The 23,326-nt window shown below is 37.6% G+C and overlaps 1 protein-coding gene across 2 annotated transcripts in view; it reads left to right on the top strand.

The window, feature by feature from the left end:
- Window positions 1-2,836: 2,836 nt before the first annotated feature.
- Window positions 2,837-23,326, top strand: part of LOC112618837 (cell surface glycoprotein CD200 receptor 1) — a 36,158-nt gene continuing 15,668 nt past the window's right edge. Inside the window, exon 1 of one of the 2 annotated variants that reach the window (XM_025376369.1) lies at window positions 2,837-3,166. In XM_025376369.1, coding sequence (XP_025232154.1) covers window positions 3,100-3,166 — 67 coding nt within the window. In that variant the 5' untranslated portion in view covers window positions 2,837-3,099. The remainder of the gene's footprint in view (window positions 3,167-23,326) is intronic. The other variant, XM_025376370.1, reaches the window with a different exon arrangement.

Below are 23,326 nucleotides of genomic sequence, written 5' to 3'. Positions count from 1 at the left end.
TGATGTTCCCCTTCCCGAGTCCAAGTGATCTCATTGTTCAGTTCCCACCTATGAGTGAGAACATGCGGTGTTTGGTTTTCTGTTCTTGTGATAGTTTGCTAAGAATGATGGATTCCAGCTGCATCCATGTCCCTACAAAGGACACAAACTCATCCTTTTTTATGGCTGCATAGTATTCCATGGTGTATATATGCCACATTTTCTTAATCCAATCTGTCACTGATGGACATTTGGGTTGATTCCAAGTCTTTGCTATTGTGAATAGTGCTGCAATAAACATACGTGTGCATGTGTCTTTATAGCAGCATAATTTATAATCCTTTGGGTATATACCCAGTAATATGCTTTGATTCTTAACTGGTATTATTGAAGGAGAATTGGAAAACTGGTAGAGTAAAAGATTTGGGTTTTTGGCTTGAATGACACCTGTTTCTTGATCCTTTTTCACTCTTTTGCTTTGCTTCCTGGGTCCTATGCCCAAGGGGCCCAACCAGGGAGAATTTGGGGCCTTTAGATTTTTTAGAGAGGCGCATTTACCAGACACATCTTTCTCTAATTATACTGACTTTCATGGCATGTCGTGGATAATTATGTTAACAAACTTTTAGTCCCTTTATTGTTTTAAACATTCATGGTCCATAAAAGGTAGAAGGTGGGTGTTGAGAGGTTACAGGCGTGTGGTTTGGGGGTGGAGAGGATGAGGGACCAGGGAGAGAAACTGTCATCCTGCCAAATCTATTTTGCGAATTTTATGGTTTTTTATACCCATCACTTGATTGTTAAACTGCTGATTGCAGATTGTGGTCTGACCTCAGGTAAGTGCATTGGAGTGTGTCTATGAAAGTTGTTGCCTGAAATTTCAAAGTAGAGGAGCTGAGTGAAAAGAACACAGGGCTAGAAAATATAACACATTTTATTCCCAGCTGTGCCAACAAATCGCTTTGAGGCCCTAGGCCATTTAGCCCTTCTGTGGTTTAGTTTTGGCTATTGTCATTGAGCAGATATTAAAATAAATGATCTCCCAGAATTTTTGATGACATGAGAAAAAGCTAATGTCAATATAACATAAACAGATACAAACTTGAGTAAGAAACTTTCCCAGTATCACTGGACTAGTAATTGCACAACAGAAACTTAACCCTATGTCTCTCTGTATCCTAAACCAGTGTGAATTTTAACTTTAACTTCCCTCTGCTCACTGCAACTCTACCTCCTGGGTTCAAGCGATTCTCATGCCTCAGCCTCCCAAGTAGCTGGGACTACAGATGAGTGCCATCACACCTGGCTAATTTTTTTTTTTTTTTTAAGTAGAGATGGAGTTTGGAGTTTTGTCATGTTGCCCAGGCTAGTCTTGAACTCCTGAGCTCAGGCAATCTGCCCTCTTCGGCCTCCCAATGTGCTAGGATTACAGGCATGAACCACTACTCCCGGCCAACTTTAACTGCTATGTGGTGGAAAACCAGAATGTTACCCGTATTTTAAATGATGTATTCTCACTAATTTTCCAACACCTGGTGAAACATTAGACAGAAGAGAAGACATTTTTTGTTATGGTCTTCCCATTGTCATAGCTCATACCCTCAAGAGTTCCATGCCCTCAAAGACCTGATTTCACTGTCTTCATCAAATTAATTAATTGGAAAAAAAAGCTTGAGAAGGGGAAGGGGGGAAATATTTATAATGTTTGGCAAGAAGGAAGATGAAACTGCTAACTGAGAAAAAAAAAATGCATGCTGTTTTATCTTTTTCCTGTTTGCAATGTTTTCTTCCCCTTCCTGTATAGTTTTGCCTTGGGGTAGAAAATTCTTAGCACATAGAATATTTTTCCCTTTCTCAGACATAACTTAAAAGCGTAGTAACTAGCAACATTAAGGAAGAGGGTTTTTTTGTTTGTTTGTTTGTTTTTGGTGGGGGAAGTCTGAATTCCAGATGTGTGGCAACTAAAAGATAGGTGATTATTTGTAATTTGGTCAAAATGATCAGTCTGATTCTCCAAAGGTGAAACTGAATGGCAATGAATACTGAGTTCTGTTAAACAGAATGCCCTCACCTCCGATAAGGTAGATACCTATGTCTCAATTACGGAAACCTGTGAATATGTTACCTTGTGTGGCAAAAAGGACTTTGCAGATGTGATTAAATTAAGGATCTTGAAATTAGGAGATCATGTTGGATTATTTGGGTGGACTGAAAATCACAAGGTATTTACAAAAGAGAGGCAGAAGGGTCACAGTCAGAGAAGGAGATGTGACGGTGGACCAGAGGTCCAAATGATACAGCTACAAGCCAAGAAATGCAGGCATTCTCAAGTCACTGGAAAAGACAGGGAACAAATTCTGCCTGAGTCTGCAGATGGAGTGCAGCCCTTCCAGTACCTTGATTTTAGTCCCCTAAGGTCCATTTCAGACTTCTGATCACCAGAACTGTAAGATAATAAATGTTATGTTGTCTTAAGCCACTGAGTTTATGGTAGTTTATTACAGTAGCAATAGGAAGCTAATACACTTATGATGTTTACAGGGTTGTGTGTTGACTCCCATTATAGACAATAATTTCACACAATAATTTTCAAGGAAAAATACTGTATTCCAGACTTGAATACTAAGGCCATAAAGCTCTTCAACCTGGAGAAAGCCTCTAAAAGTTATCATGAATGGGAAATTTACAAGGATGGGCCAAAATAGATCAATATTCTGTTTTACTCTTTGGTACAAGTTTAGACAAATCTGTTTATCTTGGACATGTTCAGTGCCTTACTGTAAAATTTATCTGTGTACAGCAGAAGTGAGAGGAGAACCAATGAGCTGAGAGATAATTCAATCAATCTGCTTCCTCCGTCTTTGCTTCAGGGCTTCATACAGGAAATCTATTGCTGTGTCAAGTTCCAGAGAAAAGCTTCGTTCGTCCAAGTTACTAATCAGGCTAAACCACATAGACGTGAAGGAAGGGTCTAGACGGAAGGGAGTGCCCCGCTGTTGATGGAGTAAGAGGATCGTGTACCGAGAAGTTGACCAGAGAGGGTCTCACCATGCACACAGTTCCTTCTGTACCTGTGTGGAGGAAAAGTACTGAGTGAAGGGCAGAAAAGAGAAAACAGAAATGCTCTGCCCTTGGAGAACTGCTAACCTAGGGCTACTGTTGATTTTGGCTGTCTTCTTAGTGGCTGGTAAGTTTGAATTCTCTTTGGGAGAACAGTGAGAAACCTGGTCTCAGATCTTCCTGAGTTTATTTTTTGTCTTTCTTCTGGGGCAATGCAAATCAATTGCAATAATAGCTATAGGGGGTTGCTAAATACAGGTTACTCCCATATCTAGTTTACTTTATCATCCTTTTTTCCGGTGTCTTGCTTATTTTACTTTGTATCCTACTGCAATATACAGATCTCTATAATTTGTCTTACTGCCCACTTCCTTATTTCCTCCTGTTTTTTGAACAAGGCAGGATAAATCAAATACATACTAGCAGCAATCAAAGGCACTTAGGTTCTCTTTATCTTATTCTCTGCCCCCACCCCCTTTTTTGAGACAGGATCTTGCTCTGTTGCCCAGGCAGGCGTGCAGTGGTGCAATCATGGCTCACTGCAGCCTGTAACTCCAGGGCTCAAGCAGTCCTCTCACTCAGCCTCCCGAGTGTCTAGAGCTACAGATATGTACCACTATGCTTGGCTAATTTTTAAAATTTTTGATAGAGATAGAGTCTTGCTATATTGTTCATGCTGGTCTTGAGCTCCTGGCTTCAAGCGATTCTCCCACCTCAGACTCCCAAAGCATTGGGATTACAGGTATGAGCCACTGCACCCAGCCTCTTCTCTCTTAAATTTTTTCTTAAAAAATAAGAACCCTAACTCATTTAGGTCCACATTGCCAGTAGCATAGATTAGGGCAGTTTATTGCTTTCTGTCACTTTCGATGATTAGGCACTTAAAAAATATAATATGCTTACAGTTACAGTGGTGTGTCTGTGATGTATGTCTGTATTTATCTTCAAGATGTGTGGGCTGTAAGAGACACTACGAGTTAGAGAACACACTCTTCAACATCTAGGTTCCTATAGAAGTTATAGAGAACTTGGGCCACTGTGGGGGTGTCCTGGTTTCACTGTAGAAGGTTAGGAGTTGGTGTGGGAGGGAGTTTTCAGGTTTCACTTTTAGTAGACGGAGCAGCTGCAAGGGAAGAGTGTAGTTGGTTTTAAATGTTATAATTTGATAATTGAAAGAAAAAAAGGTATTTTTCCTAATTTCTGAATGACTTCCAGCAAAAAATCTACTTTCCACATGTTAATCTTACTAGTGAGCACATGCAAAATAACTATACTCTATGTACCTTTCTATTGAGAATTTTCAAATGCTTTTCCCCCTTTGATCTGCACAGCAACCCAGTGAATTAGACATGGAAGACACCTCTCCATTTTACAAAGGTAGAAACGGAGGCGTAGAGAGGTAAAATAATTTGCCCAAGGTTAGATATGACTAGTGTGCGGCAGAATCACAATCAGCAATGATATGCATCAGTAAGCAACACTAAACATTTGAGTGGGCAATTTTCCTCATTATTTAACCATTGTGCTTTTCACCGAAGAGCATCAGTGAAAAAAGTCAAGCCGATGCTTTTAGCCTTAACAGACTGTTCCTCACCTAAAAAAGTCGAGTGATCTGAACCTTTCAGTAGTTGAGATCTCATTGTAGAAAGCTCTTATAGAAACTTGTGCAGGACCCAGCTTGGCTGGGGCAGCCAGATAGGCAAGGAGCTGTTTATGTCACATTGCACTGTTACTTCTGGGAAAAGGAAAAAAAAATGATTAAAACAAAATTTATAATTTTCAATTTTAAAGGTTGAAAAGTTTAAATTTTAAAACTATTTCTGAACACAACTAGAAAAGACTACGTATATCAGATCATGAAGTCTATGCTTATGTTATTGTAAAGTTATTAAATGTTTAAAATCAAGATGTAAAAAAAATATTACTTTACATGTAGTGATTTGGTGTGATAGGTTTACCATGACATGATTTAGAATAATGAGAAGCATACCACTTGGGGAAATGACTTTATGTCTTTATTGCTAAAACTGCTATGTTATTAATATTGCCAAACAGAAAGAACTCGCTTTGTACAAGATAAATTCACAAAGGAACAAGGGAGCTAATGATTTAAATGTAAAACATAGTATTCATTTGGCTTTCCTATTTTTGTTTACTTATTTGCTTATAACTTCAAGCAGCTTGGTAGTTAGTAAACAAGATTTATCCAGAAAAAAACCTGAGGGGAAAAATAAAAACAACCTAAATTGTGCACATCAGAGCAATATTCCCAACCTTATACCTGGTCCCCTTCCCGGGCACTCCCCATACCCAGTGCCACTTCTTCCTCCTTCTTTTAGCCCTATTGTCTTCTAGATTTTTTTGTATGTGTTCAAATTATATTTTGGTGTTCCAATTAAAATTATTCCATCTTTTATAAAAGCTACTGATTTTGTGATTATGAGTTACTAAAAAGGAACCCTCCACTTCTTTCCTTCTTTGGGCTAATTTTTATTCACTTATTGTTGTCTTCCACTAGAGGACAGACAGTAACAACAAGAGGAGATAAAAATTAAGACAGGGCTCTAAGGTAGCTTTGGCAGATTTGCAAACAATGGAAAAAGATTAAAAACAATTGTGCAAAAGAAGGGTTTTGTCCTTATTAATAATTTTAGTCCCATCTTCCTTTTCTAGTTTGCAGTATTTGAGAATTTACGTTATAATACTTTATAGGTGTGTTTTTCTCTAAATGTTCATGCTTAAGCAATTAATTAACTAAAAGTCCTTATTAATGTGTGTGTGTGTGTGTGTGTGTAGAATAGTGCCTAAAAGTTATTAGCAATCTAAATTAGAAAGACAAAAGTAAGATGAAACAATTGGTGAACATTTAAAATCAGTAAATCTTGAAATTGTATATGAAACTAGGACAAATCTAAAGCAGGGAGAAATTACAGTGGGTTGGAGTTGTGGAAGATTTTGTGGAGATGGGTCTTGAGCTAGGCTTTGAATGACAGGTTTGGATAAACGGGGAAATGCAGGAAAAGGAATTGGAAGGATGGGATGTGTAACATGTGCAAATGCAAGGTGCTTCAGAGAGAGAGAAAGAGCTGTAGCTTGCAGGAACAGAGATTGTGTGTTAAATGATAGTAGGAAATAAGGCTGGATTTTGGGGGTCCTTAATAGCTCAATAAAAGAACCTGGGTATTAGTCAGTAGACAATGAGGAGCCATCTGTTCTTTGGTGAACAGGAAAATTTATAATTGAGTAGGAGTTTTGGAGAATAATGTGGTAACAGTGTCCCATTGAGTGGCAGTGGCACTAGGTAAAATATTTATTTTGAAACATGAGTCAAGAGCTACTACCCTGGGGTTCTCATTTGAAAAAAGTTATGTGATGCCACTGAGATATATATGTGACTGAGAAGGGAGTTACGTTGTGGAGAAAGATGTTAAGTTCAGTATAGGAAGGGAGGACAAGTAGGAGGAAAATTCCTGCAGATACTTGGAAATACAGTCAGCCCTCTGTATTGCATCCCTGGATTCAACCAACTTCTGTTGAAAATATAAAGGGAAAAAATAGATGATTTCATTAGTACTGTACATGTACAGATTTTGTTGTCATTTCCTAAATAATTCAGTATAATAGCTACTTGTGTATTATTTACATTGTATTAGGTATTATAAGCAATCAGAGGTGAAAGTATATGAGAGATTGTGCACAGGTTATATGAAATACTACACTATTTTATATTAGGGATTTGAGCATCCTTGAATTGTGTTATATCTGGGGGTCCTAGAACTAATCCCCTAAGGACACTGAGGGATGACTGTATAGAAAACTCCAGTGTTTGTGAATCATTCATGAGGTAGATGATCCATCCCACAAACAGAATAAACATAGGGACAAAAAAAAATAGAATAAGCACTAGAAATATTTGGATTTGGGCTCTAAGAACCATACTTATCTCTTTCCAGTCTATAAAAGATAGGAAGATCTGAGAAGAGACAAGGGAGCCAAAGTGGAGTGTCAGTTGAGTGCTTAACTTCATGTAGGAGGAGATACTCTTCTGAAATTGAAGATTAAGATGAGACATTACATATAGGGATGCTAGTAGGTTGAGGATGGCAATAAGGTAATGGGAACAAATGAGAGAGTTTACAGTAGATAAATTTCCTCCCAGTAAGGTCATGAATATTTCAGTTAATGGTGTTTAGTTAATAAAATGACCCAGTTGTTGTTTGATTTTTTGTTGTATCTGAAAAATTAACCTGTACATTGATTAAAATGTAGTAACCCTCAACACATGTTTGCATCTTCTCCCTTATTGTCACTCACATACATTTGTCAATTCCTGATTGGAATTTGGGAGCAGATCTGTGGTTATAAAATAGCTTTGGACTGTGTGATGCTAGTACCCCCTAAGAATCAAGTCAACAATCATTACTTTTCAAATAATAATAATAGTAATAAATCTCACTGATTTATGTAATTCATAGAATAGGCACAGTCACAATCAGCCCTTTTTTTCCCAGGAAGAAATGACATTGTTCATGCATTGACACTAAGCAAGCAACTTCAGAGTTTTTCTCGCTAGAATTTATATGCCTAGACCCCATTCTAAGACCAAAATCTGGTTTGTATTTAAGGAAAGCAATACCAAAGAGTTCCAGGATTAAAGCAGGACTAAAAGTTTTGCCATTTCTTTTTTGAGATAGGGTCTCACTCTATCTGTCACCCAGGCTGGAGTGCAGTGGTGCAATCATGGCTTACTGTGGCCTTGACCTCCCAGTCTCAGGTGATCCTCCTGTTTCAGACTCCCAAGTAGCTGGGACTACAGATGTGCACCACCATGCCAGGCTAATTTTTTTTTTTTTTTTTTTGTATTTTTTGTAGAGGCAGGGTTTTCCCATGTTGCCCAGGCTGGTCTTGAACTCCTGGATTCAAGTGATCCTCCTGCCTTGGCCTCCCAAAGTGTTGGAATTACAGGCATGAGTCACTGTACCTGGCCAGTTTTTCCACTTTTGAAGAAATAATTTTCTTTAAAAATCTCTGCTACATTGACTTATTGATACTGTCGCAGGTTCTCTTAGAAATTAGACTCTGAGATAGAGTTTTGTGTACAGGATGCTTGTGAGCAGAGGGAGAAGTCTACCTGCAATCTCAACCAACTGACCCCACCTGACCCCACAAGGAGCTCAGGAGCTAGAGTGGACTTAGAGAGGCCCTGCATTGAATAAAAATGGCTGGTCCTTTATATTTCCATCTAAATCAGTCACTGGATATGGGCTCCCCTGGAAAGGGTCTGACTTTGGTCAAAGTAACTGAAGTCATCCCTGGAGAGGCTGAAAACTGAAGACTGTCTGTTGACAGTGATCCTAGTGGCAGGAACAAAAAGTCAAAGGCAATTGTTGGTGGCACATACTATGTCCACTCTAGTTGTCATTTCTAATACTCTTAATTCTTTCTTGAATTTCCAAGTTTCTACCTGGTATTATTTTCTTTCATCCTGAATAATTTCTGTTATTGTTGCTAGTAGTGTAGGTCTGCTAGTGAGGAGTTCTCTTAGTTCTTCGTTTTCTTTTTATATATATTTTCTCCAATATCTTGTCTTTCTGTTCTTTCGATTGAATAATTTCTATTGCTATATATTCAAGTTCACTGACAATTACAATTTCCTTTCTCCTCTCCATTCTTCTGTAAATATTGTATTTTTCAATTTTAAGATTTCCATTTATTTGTTAAAAGTTTTTTTTTTTCTCTGCTGAGATTTTTCTGTGTTTGTATTCATTCATCGTGAGTATATTTTTCTTTATGTCACTAAGCATAGCTGAATGTTGCTTTAAGACTCTTGTCTGAGAATTCGAGTGTCTGGGTCAGCTTGAAGTTGTTAGTGTCCCTTAATGTATTTTCTCCTAAGAATGGGCCACATTTTCTTTGTTCTTTGTAATTAAATAGTTTTATTTGGGTTTTGAATGTTACACAGATTCTGTTATATTACTGTGTTGATATTTTACTTGGTTGGACTCAAACTGCAAACTCTACCCCTTGAACAGTATCTCAAATCTCAGTTCTTTTACAGGTAGCTAATTTGCTTTGACCGTGACCTGCAATGTGTGGTTTAGAGTCATCAGAGATATGCGTAGAGTGTATGCAGAATTTGGAACTCATTTACTCTGACTCTATCACTTTTCAGAGAGTAAGATTGCTCTAAAGTCTGCGTGCTGGTTCTTCAGAAAACTGTGGGTTTTCTATTAGTTTTAGCTGCCTACTGTGGTATCATCTGCAGCCCTCTCTGGGGCTAACATCAGTAAAAATGGGGAAATAATGGGAACCTACACCCACAACTCTGAGTCCTTATTTCCTTCTTCCAAGCATTGACACCGTTCACGAATTTTTCTGCTTCCTCCACTTTCCAGTAACCTCGGGTAGTTGTTTTTATATTTTGTCCACAATTTATAGTTCTTACCTGTGGAAACTCACTGGCCCATAAAGAAGTGAAACTTTCTTCAAATATACATATTTTAAAATATTATTGTATTTTTACAACAATATTGTTGTATTTTTACAACTAATATTGACTTAATGGTTATATTGTTTTGGATGTTAAGATTGAATATATTATTATGCCTTTTTGCTTTCTAAATTTTATCCATGCATTGGATGTTTTGGTACATTTCACTTTTCTCAATAAAATTTCATTCTTCTTTTCCACAATTTCTAGTAAAATTTCTAGATACGAATTTAGATACCAATAGATACCAATTTCTAATACGAATATAACTCTGTGTTGGTTCTAAAGATCAGTTATGTAATTCTAACCACTAGCTGTTTCATCTTTAGAAATTGCTTAACTTCTTTTGACAGTAATTTCCTCATTTGTGAAGTGAAGGAGATGTATGACACTATTAAGAAGTATAAAGCCTTCAGAAAGGAAGTACTTTAGAAACCTTCTAATTAAAAATCTTTCATTGTATACATGAGACAAATAAAGCCCAAGCGTGTATGTGGGATTGCTAATCATATCACACAGCTTTCTGGGGTATGAGCTGAGTTTTGAACACCTTCATAGTACAAAAATTAGAGGGCAAAGGGATGGGGCAAGTGTGTGGGAGGAAATCTATGACTTTTAGATGTGATACATTTGAAATGACAGCAAGTATTCAAGTGGGGATAAATTTTAGCTAAATGTTTGAGATTTTTGCTTAGGAAAAATAAGTCAAAGCTAAAATGTGGGTGGGTTATTCTGTCAACCAGTAATTTAGAGTGTCTGTCATGTATCAGTCACTGTGCTTCATGCTGTGGACATTTGATCAAGACAGACACAGGTGCTGCTCTCATGGAGTTTAAATCTGCTGGGAAAGATAGATATTAAATCAATTACTGCAAATAAATAATGTGCAAGTGCATAAGGATAAATATAGGGTGACATAGAAATGTGTAATCGGTGAGTCTAATCTGGTTTGAGGATCAAGTTAGGCTTCTCCAAGGAAGTAATGTTTAAGATGAAGATGAAGAGAAACAGCGAGGTAAGAAGAGTTGAGGGATGAACATTCCAGGCAGGTCAAACAGGCTTACTGAAGGACAGAGGGAGCTAAACTGTGACTGGAGTGGTGAAAACAAAAGGAAATCACCTGTGTAGAGATCTAGTTGAAGTTCAAGGGATTGAGGAGCAAGAGGAGAGAAAGTGTAAAGAGAAAAAGCAGCTGAGACTTTGGTGAATACTGACATTAGGATACCCAAGGAGAAAGATAGCTTGCAGAAAAGATATGGGAGGAGGCAGTGAAGATAAGGAAGGAGACAGAGAAGGGAATGCATGGGTGTAAGTGGGAAGGCTAGGAAAGGGGTTTTAGAAGGAGAGGAAAGTGGTTAATTGTATTAAAATCCACCAACAACTTAGGAACACCAGCACTGAAAAGAGGCCAAAAGCTTGACTATAAAAGGGCTGGTGACCTTGAAAATTGCAGTTTGAGTAGATAGATGTGGGAGCAGCGAGATTGTTGGTATTGAGGAGGGAGTGGGTGGGAAGGAAATTGAGGCTGTGGGCACAGACCACTCATTCTAGAAGTTAGGCAGTGAAGAAAGGAGAAGGGATCCTAGCTAGAAGAGGAAGTAGCATCTAATAAAGGTTTTTTTTTTTTTTTTTCTACCAACATAGGGGAAACCTGAGTGTATTTAAAGGATATTATTTGAGAAATTTCAATGATTTGGAAGAAATATTTTTCCAACCAGTATGTGTTTATGTAGTTTTAGTTTAGTAATTTCTTTTCTTTTTCTCTGCCATTTTGTTACTTTACCATGAATGCTACCTTTTCCTAAAAGGTTTATCCACTACATAATATGAGAATATCTGCTTATATGATTCATTTTGTGGTGCTGATAATTTCTTGAAAGAAAATGTCCAAATGGTAAATGTTTACAGGTCCCCAGTAATAAAATCTAGCTATTTTAATTCTTCACAAAATTATCCTACTTATCTTTAATTGGCTCTTCCCTAGTTGTTCCCCAGGGATGGTTCTAAACCAGTAATTTTAAGGTAGTTGCCAGACAGAATTCCCTATAGAGCCTAAGATTGCCTATAGAGCTTAAGCCTGCATAATCAGACTTTTCTAGTATACAGGGATCTAGATTTTCACAAGTCTTTTCAGGGTGTTCTGATGGGTGCCAGGGTTCAGAACACTGCTCTGAGTCTTTTCTAGTTTCCTCATCACCCCAACTATCCTCATGTCCTTTGCAGACAGCTGCTCACCTCCTGATTTACCATCGTCCAGTGTGGACTTCTTTAATGTCCACAGATGGTAAGGTTTCTGAGAGCAGGGACCTTGCCTCATTCAAGCTGCCATTTCCTAAGCTCTGCCGAGTACTTGCCACTAAGTAGGTACTAACAAGTGTTTGTTAACCTGCTTCCTCAAAATGTTTCTTGTGTCTGTAATAATTCTTAACCTTTCTGTTCCCCTCTTAGAGATGAAATATCAATCTTTTCAAAAGCAAACCTGCTTTTTGTCTCATTCCTTCTAGTACCTCTGGGATCCCGCTTGACCAGTTAGCTTCCTCATTCTTGTAACTTCTGGCTCTCCCCCTTTCTGTCTATGAATGTGCTGTGTTCCCCTCTATTATTAAATCCTCTTTTTTTCTGTTGAGACAGAGTCTCACTCTGTCACCAGGCTGGAGTGCAGTGGTGCGATCTTGGCTCGCTGCAACCTCTGCCTCCTGGGTTCAAGCAATTCTCCTGCCTTAGCCTCCCGAGTAGCTGGGACTACAGACACGTACCACTATGCCCGGCTAATTTTTGTATTTTTAGTAGAGACGGGGTTTCACCATGTTGGCTGGGATGGTCTTCATCTGTTGACCTCGTGATCCTCCTGCCTTGGCCTCCCAGAGTGCTGGGATTACAGGCGTGAGCCACCACACCTGGCCTGTTAAATATCTTCTTGATCCGTCATAGTTCCTGATGTTGCTCCATCTCTCTCTGTCTTTCAAGTTTAACATGAAAGGATGAAGCCAGTGTCATTTCTCCCATTCTTTCAAGGTCAGCATTCTTGAAAGACTAAGTCTACATTTGTTGACTCCATTAACTCTGATCAGCCCCTTTCAATCTGGTTTCCACTTGTACTTCTTTTTTTTTTTTCCTTGTTATACTTGATGTTCTAGGGTACATGTGCACAATGTGCAGGTTTGTTACATATGTATACATGTGCCATGTTGGTGTGCTGCACCCATTAACTCATCATTTACATTAGGCATATCTCCTAATGCTATCCCTCCCCCCTCCCCCCACCCCATAACAGACCCTGGTGTGTGACATTCCCCTTCCTGTGTCCAAGTGTTCTTATTGTGCAATTCCTACCTATGAGTGAGAACATGTGGTGTTTGGTTTTCTGTTCTTGCGATAGTTTGCTGAGAATGATGGTTTCCAGCTACATCCATGTCCCTACAAAGGACATGAACTCATCCTTTTTTATGGCTGCATAGTATTCCATGCACAGAATGTATATGTGCCACATTTTCTTAATCCAGTCTGTCATTGATGGACATTTGGGTTGGTTCCAAGTCTTTGCTATTGTGAATAGTGTTGCAATAAACATACCTGTGTATGTGTCTTTATAGCAGCATGATTTATAATCCTTTGGGTATATACCCAGTGATGAGATGGCTGGGTCAAATTCTATTTCTAGTTCTAGATCCTTGAGGAATTGCCACACTGTCTTCCACAATGGTTGAACTAGTTTACAGTCCCACCAACAGTGTAAAAGCATTCCTATTTCTCCACATCCTCTCCCGCACCTGTTGTTCCTGACTTTTTAACGATCGCCATTCTAAATGATGTGAGATGGTATCTCATTGTGGTTTTGATTTGCATTTCTCTGATGGCTAGTGATGATGAGCATTTTTTCATGTGTCTGTTGTACTTCTTTGTTAAACTTACTCTCTTTCAGATCTTAAGGTCACTGATGACCTTTTTGTTACCAAATCATAAAGCTTCTTAATTCTTAGGTTAAGACTGTTCTGCATATGTTTTATTCTTGATTGTTCCTGTCTTGAAACCTCTTCTTTACTTGGTTTATTAGTCCGTTTTCACACTGCTGATAAAGACATACCTGAGACTGGGCAATTTACAAAAAAAAGAGGTTTAATGGACTTATAATTCTATGTGGCTGGGAAGGCCTCATAATAGTGGTGGAAGGTGAAAGGCATATCTCACATGGCTGCAGACAAGAGAACAGAGCTTGTGCAGGGAAACTCCCATTTTTAAAACCATCAGATCTCGTGAGACTGATTCACTATCACAAGAACAGCATGGGAAAGACCTGCCACCATGATTCAAATACCTCCCACTGGGTCCCTCCCACAACACATGGGAATTTAAGATGAGATTTGGGTGGGGACACAGCCAAACCATATCATTCTGCCCCTGGACCCTCCCAAATTTCATGTCCTCACATTTCAAAATCAATCATCCCTTCCCAACAGTTCCCCAAAGTCTTAACTCATTTCAGCATTAACTCAAAAGTCCACAGTTTAGTCTCATCAGAGACAAGGCAAGTCTCTTCCACCTATGAGCCTGTAAAATCAAAAGCAGGTTAGTTACTTCCTAGATACCATGGGGGTACAGGCATTGTGTAAATACAGTCATTCCAAATGGGAGAAATTGGTCAAAACAAAGGGGCTACAGGCACCATGCAAGTCCAAAATTCAGCAAGGCAGTCAAATCTTAAAGCTCCAAAATGATCTCCTTTGATTCCATGTCTCTCATCCAGGTCATGCTGATGTAAGAGGTGGGTCCCCAAGGTCTTGGGCAGCTCTGTCCCTGTGGCTTTTCAGGGTACAGTCACCCTCCCAGCTGCTTTCATGAGCTGGTGTTGAGTGTCTGTGGCCTTTCCAGGGGCAGAGTGAAAGCTGTCAATGGATCTACCATTCTGGGGTCTAGAGTGCAGTGGCCCTCTTCTCACAGCTCCACTAGGCAGTGCCTCAGTAGGGTCTCTGTGTGGGGGCTCCAACCCCACATTTCCCTTCCATACTGCCCTAGCAGAGGTTCTCCATGAGAGTCCTACCACTGCAGCAAACTTCTGCCTGGACGTCCAGGCATTACCATACATCCTCTGAAATCTAGGTGGAGGTTCCCAAACCCCAATTCTTGACTTCCATGCACTGGCAGGCTCAACACCACATGAAAGCTGCTACAGCTTGAGGCTTGCACCATCTGAAGCCATGGCCTGAGCTGTATGTTTGCCCCTTTCAGCCGTGGCTGGAGCAGTTGGAACACAAGGGGCCAAGTCTCTAGGCTGCACACATCATGGGGATCCTGGACCTGGCCACAGAACCATTTTTTTCTCCTTACCCTCCAGGCCTGTGATGGCAGGGGCTGCTGTGAAGACCTCTGACATGCCCAGGAGACATTTTCCACCTTGTCTTGGGGATTAACATTCAGCTCCTTGTTACCTATACAAATTTCTGCAGCTGGCTTGAATTTCTCCTCAGAAAATGGGATTTTTTTTTTTCTATGACACTGTCAGGCTGCAAATTTTCTGAACTTTTGTGCTCTGCTTCACTTATAAAACTGAATACCTTTAACAGCACCCAAGTCACATCTTGAATACGTTGCTGCTTAGAAGTTTCTTCTACCAGATACCCTAAATCATCTCTCTCAAGTTTAAAGTTCCACAAATCTCTAGGGCAGGGGAAAAATACTGCCAGCATCTTTGCTAAAACATAACAAGAGTTACCTTTGCTCCAGGTCCCAGCAAGGTCCTCATCCCCATCTGAGACCACCTCAGCCTGGATTTCATTGTCCATATCATTATCAGCATTTTGGCCAAAGCCATTCAACAAATCTCTAGGGTGTTCCTAACTTTCCCACATTTTCCTATCTTCTTCTGAGCCCTCCAAACTCTTCCAACCTCTACCTGCTACTCAGTTCCAAAGTCAGTTTGCCATTTTGGGGTATCTTTTCAGCAGTGCCCCACTTTTCTGGTACCAATTCGCTGTATTAGTCTGTTATCACACTGCTGATAAAGACATACCTGAGACCAGGCAATTTACAAAAGAAAGAGTTTTAATGGACTTACAGTTCTATGTGACTGGGAAGGCCTCACAATAATGGTGGAAGGTGAAAGGCACATCTTACATGGCAGCAGGCAAGAGAAGAGAGCTTGTGCAGGGAAACTCCTGTCTTTAAAACCATCAGATCTTGTGAGACTTATTCACTATCATGAGAACAGCATGGGAAAGACCTGCCCTCATGATTCAAATACTTCCTACTAGGTCCCTCCCACAACACATGGGAATTCAAGATGAGATTTGGGTGGGGACACAGCCAAACCACATCACTCGGCTTTATGGCACTGCATTTACATCCTACTTTTCTTCATTGTTTTTGTTAAGTGCAATGCCTCCAAGAGATCTCTAATTATAAATGTTTGCAAGGCTCTAGTTTTGGCCTTTTCTCTAACATCAGAGACTGCTGTTTGGCAGCCCATGGGTTTGCAGACACTTTTAGCTGAGTGTGCAATTTTTTTTAAAAAAACTAGCTGCCAATTAATAATAAAATTTGGAGATTTTACCTATAATCCCTGACCTAGTGTCTGGGGTGGCAATAAGGATTAAGTCCAATGATGCAGGTAAAGTACTTAGCACTGCATCTTCATTTATAAACATTCAAAAATGACAATTTAATGATATTTTGTGGTTTTCAAAGCTCTTATATATTATTTGATAACATTTAATTAGGCCCCTACAGATAAACTTTTTGGTTGTTTTCAGTTTTTTTAAACTACAATTTCAAAACTGTTTTCAGATTTTTTGGAAAACAATGCTAGAATTAGTATCCTAGTACATATCTTTGCATATGTTAATATGCACATGTATTCAATGTCTACATATCCATTGAACATGTTGTCCTTTATGATCAGTGATATACATTTGTACAACATCTGCCTTAGGTTAGGGAATATGTTTGTCTTCATTAACTAGTTTTGGAGTTTGTGACAGTAATTGCCTAAAAAAAATACTCCCCAAACCAAAAATGATAGTACATGTTTTGCTGAAGGGAAAATGAGAGGATATAATTCATTTAGTTATCTAAAAAGATCCAAGAAAGAAGCAAGAAAGGAAGAAGTAAAAGTCATATTTTCAAGCCATTAGAAATTGTTTAATGCTTAATCCTTGCATAATTCGTAGTGGTTCATCTCTACATTCGTTATAATAACTTTGAAGATTTATTGAAGTTTGAAAGAAACTTTGAAACTTCAAGACTTGTTGAAGTTTGAAAGAAAATAGACTTCAAGGGTTAAAAGCTTGACTCACCAAATGTAGAGTGAAATAATTTTATTTGGTTTCGTCAAGCAAAATGCCATGGTATTTTTAGATTTCAATGTATATTAATTTTGTGTTCTAATTTTTGAAGTACTGTCAGTAGAACACAGAAACTTTTAGTATGAATTTCCTGGAAAATTAATGTTTGCCATTGTAACAGTATGAAATACAACATGGTTTTCAAATGAAAACATTCTCCCTCACATGTCTCACAGCATATTATCTTAATTGTTCTTCCTTCCAACAAGTACTGTAGTAAATTCATTAAAATTTAAATAACAGTAAAGTTTATAATAAGCAATTAGAATGAATTTTACTTAGCTCAGTACCAGCATAGAGACCCCAAGTCCTATAAAGAAATGTCCATAGAAATGTCAAAATAAACCATTATACACTATTCTCTTTTGCAGCTAATATAGTTACCTGATAAAGTCATAACCACATTAGTTAGTCCACAGTTTTGCCCCAAGTTGAGTTTCAGTTTGAAGTTCATTTATCAGACTCCTAACTTACCTGTTTGTATTCCTCCAGAAGACCTGCAACTGAAGGAAAGGGCAGAACATCTTTTTTATTTTCCATCTCCATACATTAGAAATAATACATGAGTATTAGCAACAATGTTAACCATGTAAGTATGGCATAATACTCGCTCTCTTTTGGTTAGTAATAGTTACCGAATTAGGGGTTTTTAACAGGAATGGTGATGTTTCAGAAATGTCTATCTCTAAGTTTTTTTAGAGAGTAGGGCATGCAGAGCACAGCATTTTACATTAAATAAAAACTGCTTAACATGACAAGAAAATCATGTGCTGTTTCTGAGAGCCCTTTTTTTTTTTCACTGGAGGAAACCTCCATGAAGTGTGGGTTTGCAGCGTCATGCCTGTTTCTATGTGTGGGTGTATATGCTTGCTCAGGCATAGGACGATGATGATTTGGGAAAGGAAACTTCTGGTGCTCAAAGTGAGTAAGAGGTTTCGCTAGTAGTAAAATCACGAAAGCATTCTTCCTTCTACTGATGATTTTGACTTAGACATAATTTTTTAAAAAACATTATTTTCAGTGTGAAGTATCTTTGTATTTAGTTTTGTGTTTATTTGTGTAGAAGCGTATTCTAATGTTATGTGTGTGAAAACCTAATGTTTCTGATGCTGTTTTTCATTATCTCCTTTCTGAAACATCACCATCCTTCAGCTGCAGAATTCACATTTTTCTCAACCACACATGAAACATTCTCTAGGATAGATGATATGTTAGACCACTTTGTGAGTGGAAAAACAACTCAAATTGTTTTTGCTTTGCTCTCACACCATAACAATTAACACTGATGAATTCTGTGACCAAAAGTTTGTTTGTTTGTTTCTACACACCAAGCAATGAATTCTGCAGTGGACACCCGCTGGTTGTATCCTGATTCCATTCAATTCTGATGCTATTTACTTGAAGGAAAGATCAGATCCCAAGCCTCAGGTTATTTTGCCTGTGCTTCTGACTGGCTGGCTATAAGTCTGGATTCCCATGACCCCCTCCTTGGGTTCGATTAATTTTCTAGAACGGCTCACAGAACTCAGTGAAACACTTACTTATATTTACTAGTTTATTATAAAAGATATTACAAAGGATACAGATGAAAAAGTGCATAGGGCAAGGCATGTGGGAAGGGGTGCAGAATTTCCATGCTCTTTCCAGGTACACGACCTTCTAGTAACCTCCATATGTTTAGCTATCTGGAAACTCTCTGAACCCAGTCCTTTGGGTTTTTATGGAGGTCATTAGATAAGCATAATTTATTAGCCATTGGCCACTGGTGATCAACATAACTGTCAGCACCTTTACCCTCCCCAGAGGTTGAAGGGTGGGGCTGAAAGTCAACCCTCTTGTCGTGCTTTGGTCTTCCCAGTGACCAGCCACGATCCTGAAGATACTAACCACCAGTCAACTAATAAGCATACGCAAAAGACATCATTTTGGAGACTTTAAAGATTTTAGGAGTTCTGTGTCAGGAAACAGGGTCAAAAGCCAAATGTATATTTTACAATATCACAGGCACAAAGCAAGTTTTAACAAATTTAAGAAAATTGGTATCATATCAAGTATCCGCTCCAACCATAATGACATAAAACCTGAAATCAGTAACAGGAGGAACTTCACAAATACATGGAAATCAAACAATATACTCCTGAACAACCAATTGGCTAATAAAATTAAAAGAGAAATTAAGAACATTTCTTGAGACAAATGAAAATGGAAATACAACATACTGAGACCTATGGGATACAGCAAAAGCAGCTATAAGAGGAAGATTTATAGCAATAAATGCCTACATTAAGAAAGAAGAAAAATCTCAAATAAACAACCGAATGTTGAACGTAAGGAAACAGAAAAACATGAACAAACTGAACCCAAAATTAGTAAAAGGAAGCAAAGAATAAATATCAGCACATCAATAAATAAAATACAGACTAGAAAAACTATAGAAAAAAATTAATGAAATGAGTTGCTTTTAAAAATGATAAATAAAATCAACAAACCTGTAGCTGATAAATTAAGAAAAAAAGAGAGACTCATATCAATAAAATGAGAATGAAAAAGGAGACATTACAACTGATACCATAGAAATACAAAGGATCACAAGAGACTGTTATAAACACAATTATATGCCAACAAATTGGATAAGCTAGGAGAAACGGATAAATTCCTGGACATATACAACCTCCCACAGTTGAATTATGAAGAAATAAAAAAATTGAACAGCCCAGTAATAAGTAAAGAGATTAAATCAGTAATAAAAAAATCATCCATCAGAGAGAAGTCCAGGAGCTGTTGGCTTCACTGCTGAATTCTACCAAACATATAAAGAAGAATACTAATTCTTTTCATTCTTCCAAAAATTGAAGAGGAAGGAATACTTCCAAAGTCATTTTACGAGGCCAGAATTACCCTCACACCCAAATAAGACAAGGACACTAGATAAAAAGAAAACTACAGGCCAATATCCCTGGTAAACATAAATGCAGAAAATCTTTAACAAGATGCTAGCAAGCCAAAATAAATAGCAGATTAAAAAGACCATTCATCATGATCAATTGGACTTCCATCCCAGGGATGTAAGGATCAATAGACACAAACAATAAACATGATACATCACGTGAACAGAATGAAGAACAGAAACCAGATGATCATTTCCATAGATGCAAAAAAGCCTTTAAAAAATTCAACATCCTTTCATGATAAAAATTCTCAAGAAATTAGGTATAGAAGGAAAGTACTCCAGTACAGTAATGATTATACATGAAAAACTCACAGCTAACATCACACTTTATGGGGGACAATGGAAAACCTTTCCTCTAAGATCAGAAGCAAGACAAGAATGCCCACTCTTGCCACTTCCATTCATCGTGGTACTGGGAGCATAAAGTTGTTAATATTTCCTCATAATGCTGGAAGTTCTAGCTGGAGGAATTAGGCAAGAGAAATAAATAAAGGGATCCAGATAGAAAATATAGAAGTTGGCCGGGCGTGGTGGCTCACGCCTGTAATCCCAGCACTTTGGGAGGCCGAGGTGGGCAAATCACAAGGTCAGGAGATCGAGACCATCCTGGCTAACACGGTGAAACCCTGTCTCTACTAAAAATACAAAAAATTGGCCGGGCGTAGTGGCGGGTGCCTGTAGTCCCAGCTACTCGGGAGGCTGAGGCAGGAGAATGTTGTGAACCCAGGAGGCGGAGCTTGCAGTGAGCCGAGACTGCACCATTGCCCTCCGTCCTGGGCGACAGAGCAAGACTCTGTCTAAAAAAAAAAAAAAAAAAGTAGTCAAATCATTTCTGTTTGCAGACAACATGATCTTATATATGGAAAACTCAAAGACTCCACGAAAAATTCTTAGAACTAAAAAATGAATTTAATAAAATTGCAGGATACAAAATCAACATTAAAAATTAGTAGCTTTTCTATACACTAACAGTGAACTATCTGAGAAAGAAGTAAAGAAAATCCCATTTTTAATAGCTACAGAAAATAAAATACAAAGAGATAAATTGATAAATTTACCCAAAGAGATAAAAGTCAAGAAAGTATATATGTGTGTGTCTATTTCTGGATTATGTATTATATTCCACTGATATATGTGATTATCTTTTAGCCAAGACCAGATTGTTTTGATTACTGCAGCTTCAGAGTTAAGCTTAAACTTAAGTAGATTTTTCTCTCTCTCTCTTTTTCTGTTGTTGTTCTTTTTAAACAAGCAGCTTGGCTATTCTAGGTTTGCATTCATATATGAATTTTAGAATTATCTTCTCAATTTACACAGAAAAGACTACCACATTTTGATTGAGACTGTTCTTGAGGAGAACTGACATCTTAATAATATTGGGACTTTCCATTATATAGGGTTTATCTAATTCATCTCAGCAATATTTTATAGTTTTCATTATACAGGTCTTACACAACTTTTATTACCTTTTTTTCCTAGGTATTTTTTTGCATTATTGTAAACATTTAAAAAATTTCATTTTCCAATTTTTTGTGCTAGTATCGAAAAATGTAATTGTTTTAAAGTATTATTAGTATTTTATGTTATTACTTTATTAAGTTCATTTAGTTCTAGGAAGAGAAGAAAAACTGTTAAAGTGCATCTCTGAAAATTCTATGCCTAATATTTTACTTCTTACATAGTGCAAGATTTGATTTGTTAATATTTTGTGAAAAATTTTGTATCATTTGTAAGTGTTGCCAGTTATTGTTTTTTAATTTGTAATGTGTTTATATAGTTTTGATATATAGTTAATTCTGCCTTCATAAAATGAGTTAGAAAGTGTTCTCTCCTTGATTTTCTAAAAGGATTTGGTGTAAAATTAGTATTATTTTTTTCTTACATGTTTGCTTACATTTGTCAGTGTAGCCAATTTGATAGAAGGCTTTTTATCAACAAATTCAGTTTTTTAAAAATATAAGGCTTTTCAGTTTTTTTATTCTTAAGTGTCAAAAGCTTTGTCTTCAAAGAATTTGTCCATTTCAACTATTACTGTATTTGTTTAGCATAACATTGTTAATAATATTCCCTCATTTTTCCTTTCACGAATGTAAATCTATATGAATGACCCTTCTTTCCTTCCTGATATTAGAGATTTGTGTTCTTTCTATTTTTTTTCTTGATCAGTCTAGTTGTTGATTTATAAATGTTGATGATCTTTTTAAAGAAGCAGCTTTTGATTTCCTTAATTCTTTGCATTACTTGTTTCCTATTTTATTGATTTCTGCTCTTAGATTTCTTACTGTCTTTTCTCTCTTTTGTTTCTTGCATCCGTGGGCAAATTTTACACTTTTCTTCCTTTAAAATTAGCACCTAAAGGTATTACTTTTCCTAAAACCACTGTGTTAGCTGCTTATTTCAAATTTTGGCATGTTGTATTTTCATTACTATCCAGCGAAAAATAATTTCTTTATGAATCTCTTCTTTGAGCAAAGGGTTGCTTAGGAATGTGTTTGATTTCTAAATATTTGGTATTTTCTTAAAAATCTCATTGTAATTGATTTCTAATTTAATTCTGTTTCAGTTGGAGGACATCTTTTGTATGACTTTAGTTTTTTTAAAGTTTTTGAGACTTGTTTTGTGGCAAAGAATGTAGTTAAACTCAGTGAACATACGATGTGCACTTGCAAAGACTGTATTCTGCAGATGCTGGGTTAGTGTTCTAAAAATATGAATTAGGTCAATGTGGATGATAGCTTTATTGGTTGTTTATAACTATGTAATGAATTACCCCCCCCCCCCAACTTAGCAGCAGATAAGAAATAGGTATTTTGAAAGAAAAATACATCTTAAGTTGATACTGATACTTTTCATTAAAATTTAGGACTGAGGGATTTTTTTTTCTTTTTTTCTTTTTTTTTTCGTTTTGTTTGTTTGACAGAGTCTCATTCTGTTGCCCAGGCTGGAGTGCAGTGGCGCGATCTCAGCTTACTGCAACCTCTGCCTCCTGGGTTCAAGCAATTCTCTGCCTCAGCCTCCCAAGTAGCCGGGATTACAGGCGCCTGCTACCACGCCTGGCTAATTTTTGTATTAAACTTACTTATTTTACATCTATATCTTCTTTCTTCCTCACTATAAAATTGAACAATACCAACATACAGACATACCTATCTCTCCACAACCTCACCCAACAGTGTATATTGTCAAACTTTTGGATTTTGCCAGTTATAGATGAGAAAGGGTATTTCCAAATACTTTTAATTCGGATTCCTCTTCCCATGACTGATGTGGAATATCTTTTCATATGACTAAGAGACATTTTCACTTCTTTTTCCATAAAATCTCTGTCCATATGTTTAGTCCGGTTTGCTACAGGTTTGGGTTGACCTTTATTTTTAATCCAGCTTCATCCAGCCATATACCAGGGAGCTGAGCAAGCCACTGTTCTAAGCCCATGAATTCTGACAGTTGTCTCTTCCCTAACTTAACTATTCCATTCAGATCTAGAATTCATAATGTCTGTGTCCAGGT

Source organism: Theropithecus gelada, chromosome 2 (assembly GCF_003255815.1).
Source record: "Theropithecus gelada isolate Dixy chromosome 2, Tgel_1.0, whole genome shotgun sequence".
Classification (NCBI taxonomy): domain Eukaryota; kingdom Metazoa; phylum Chordata; class Mammalia; order Primates; family Cercopithecidae; genus Theropithecus; species Theropithecus gelada.
Note: the sequence above shows the minus strand (reverse complement) of the source record. Positions and strands in the feature narration are given on the sequence as shown.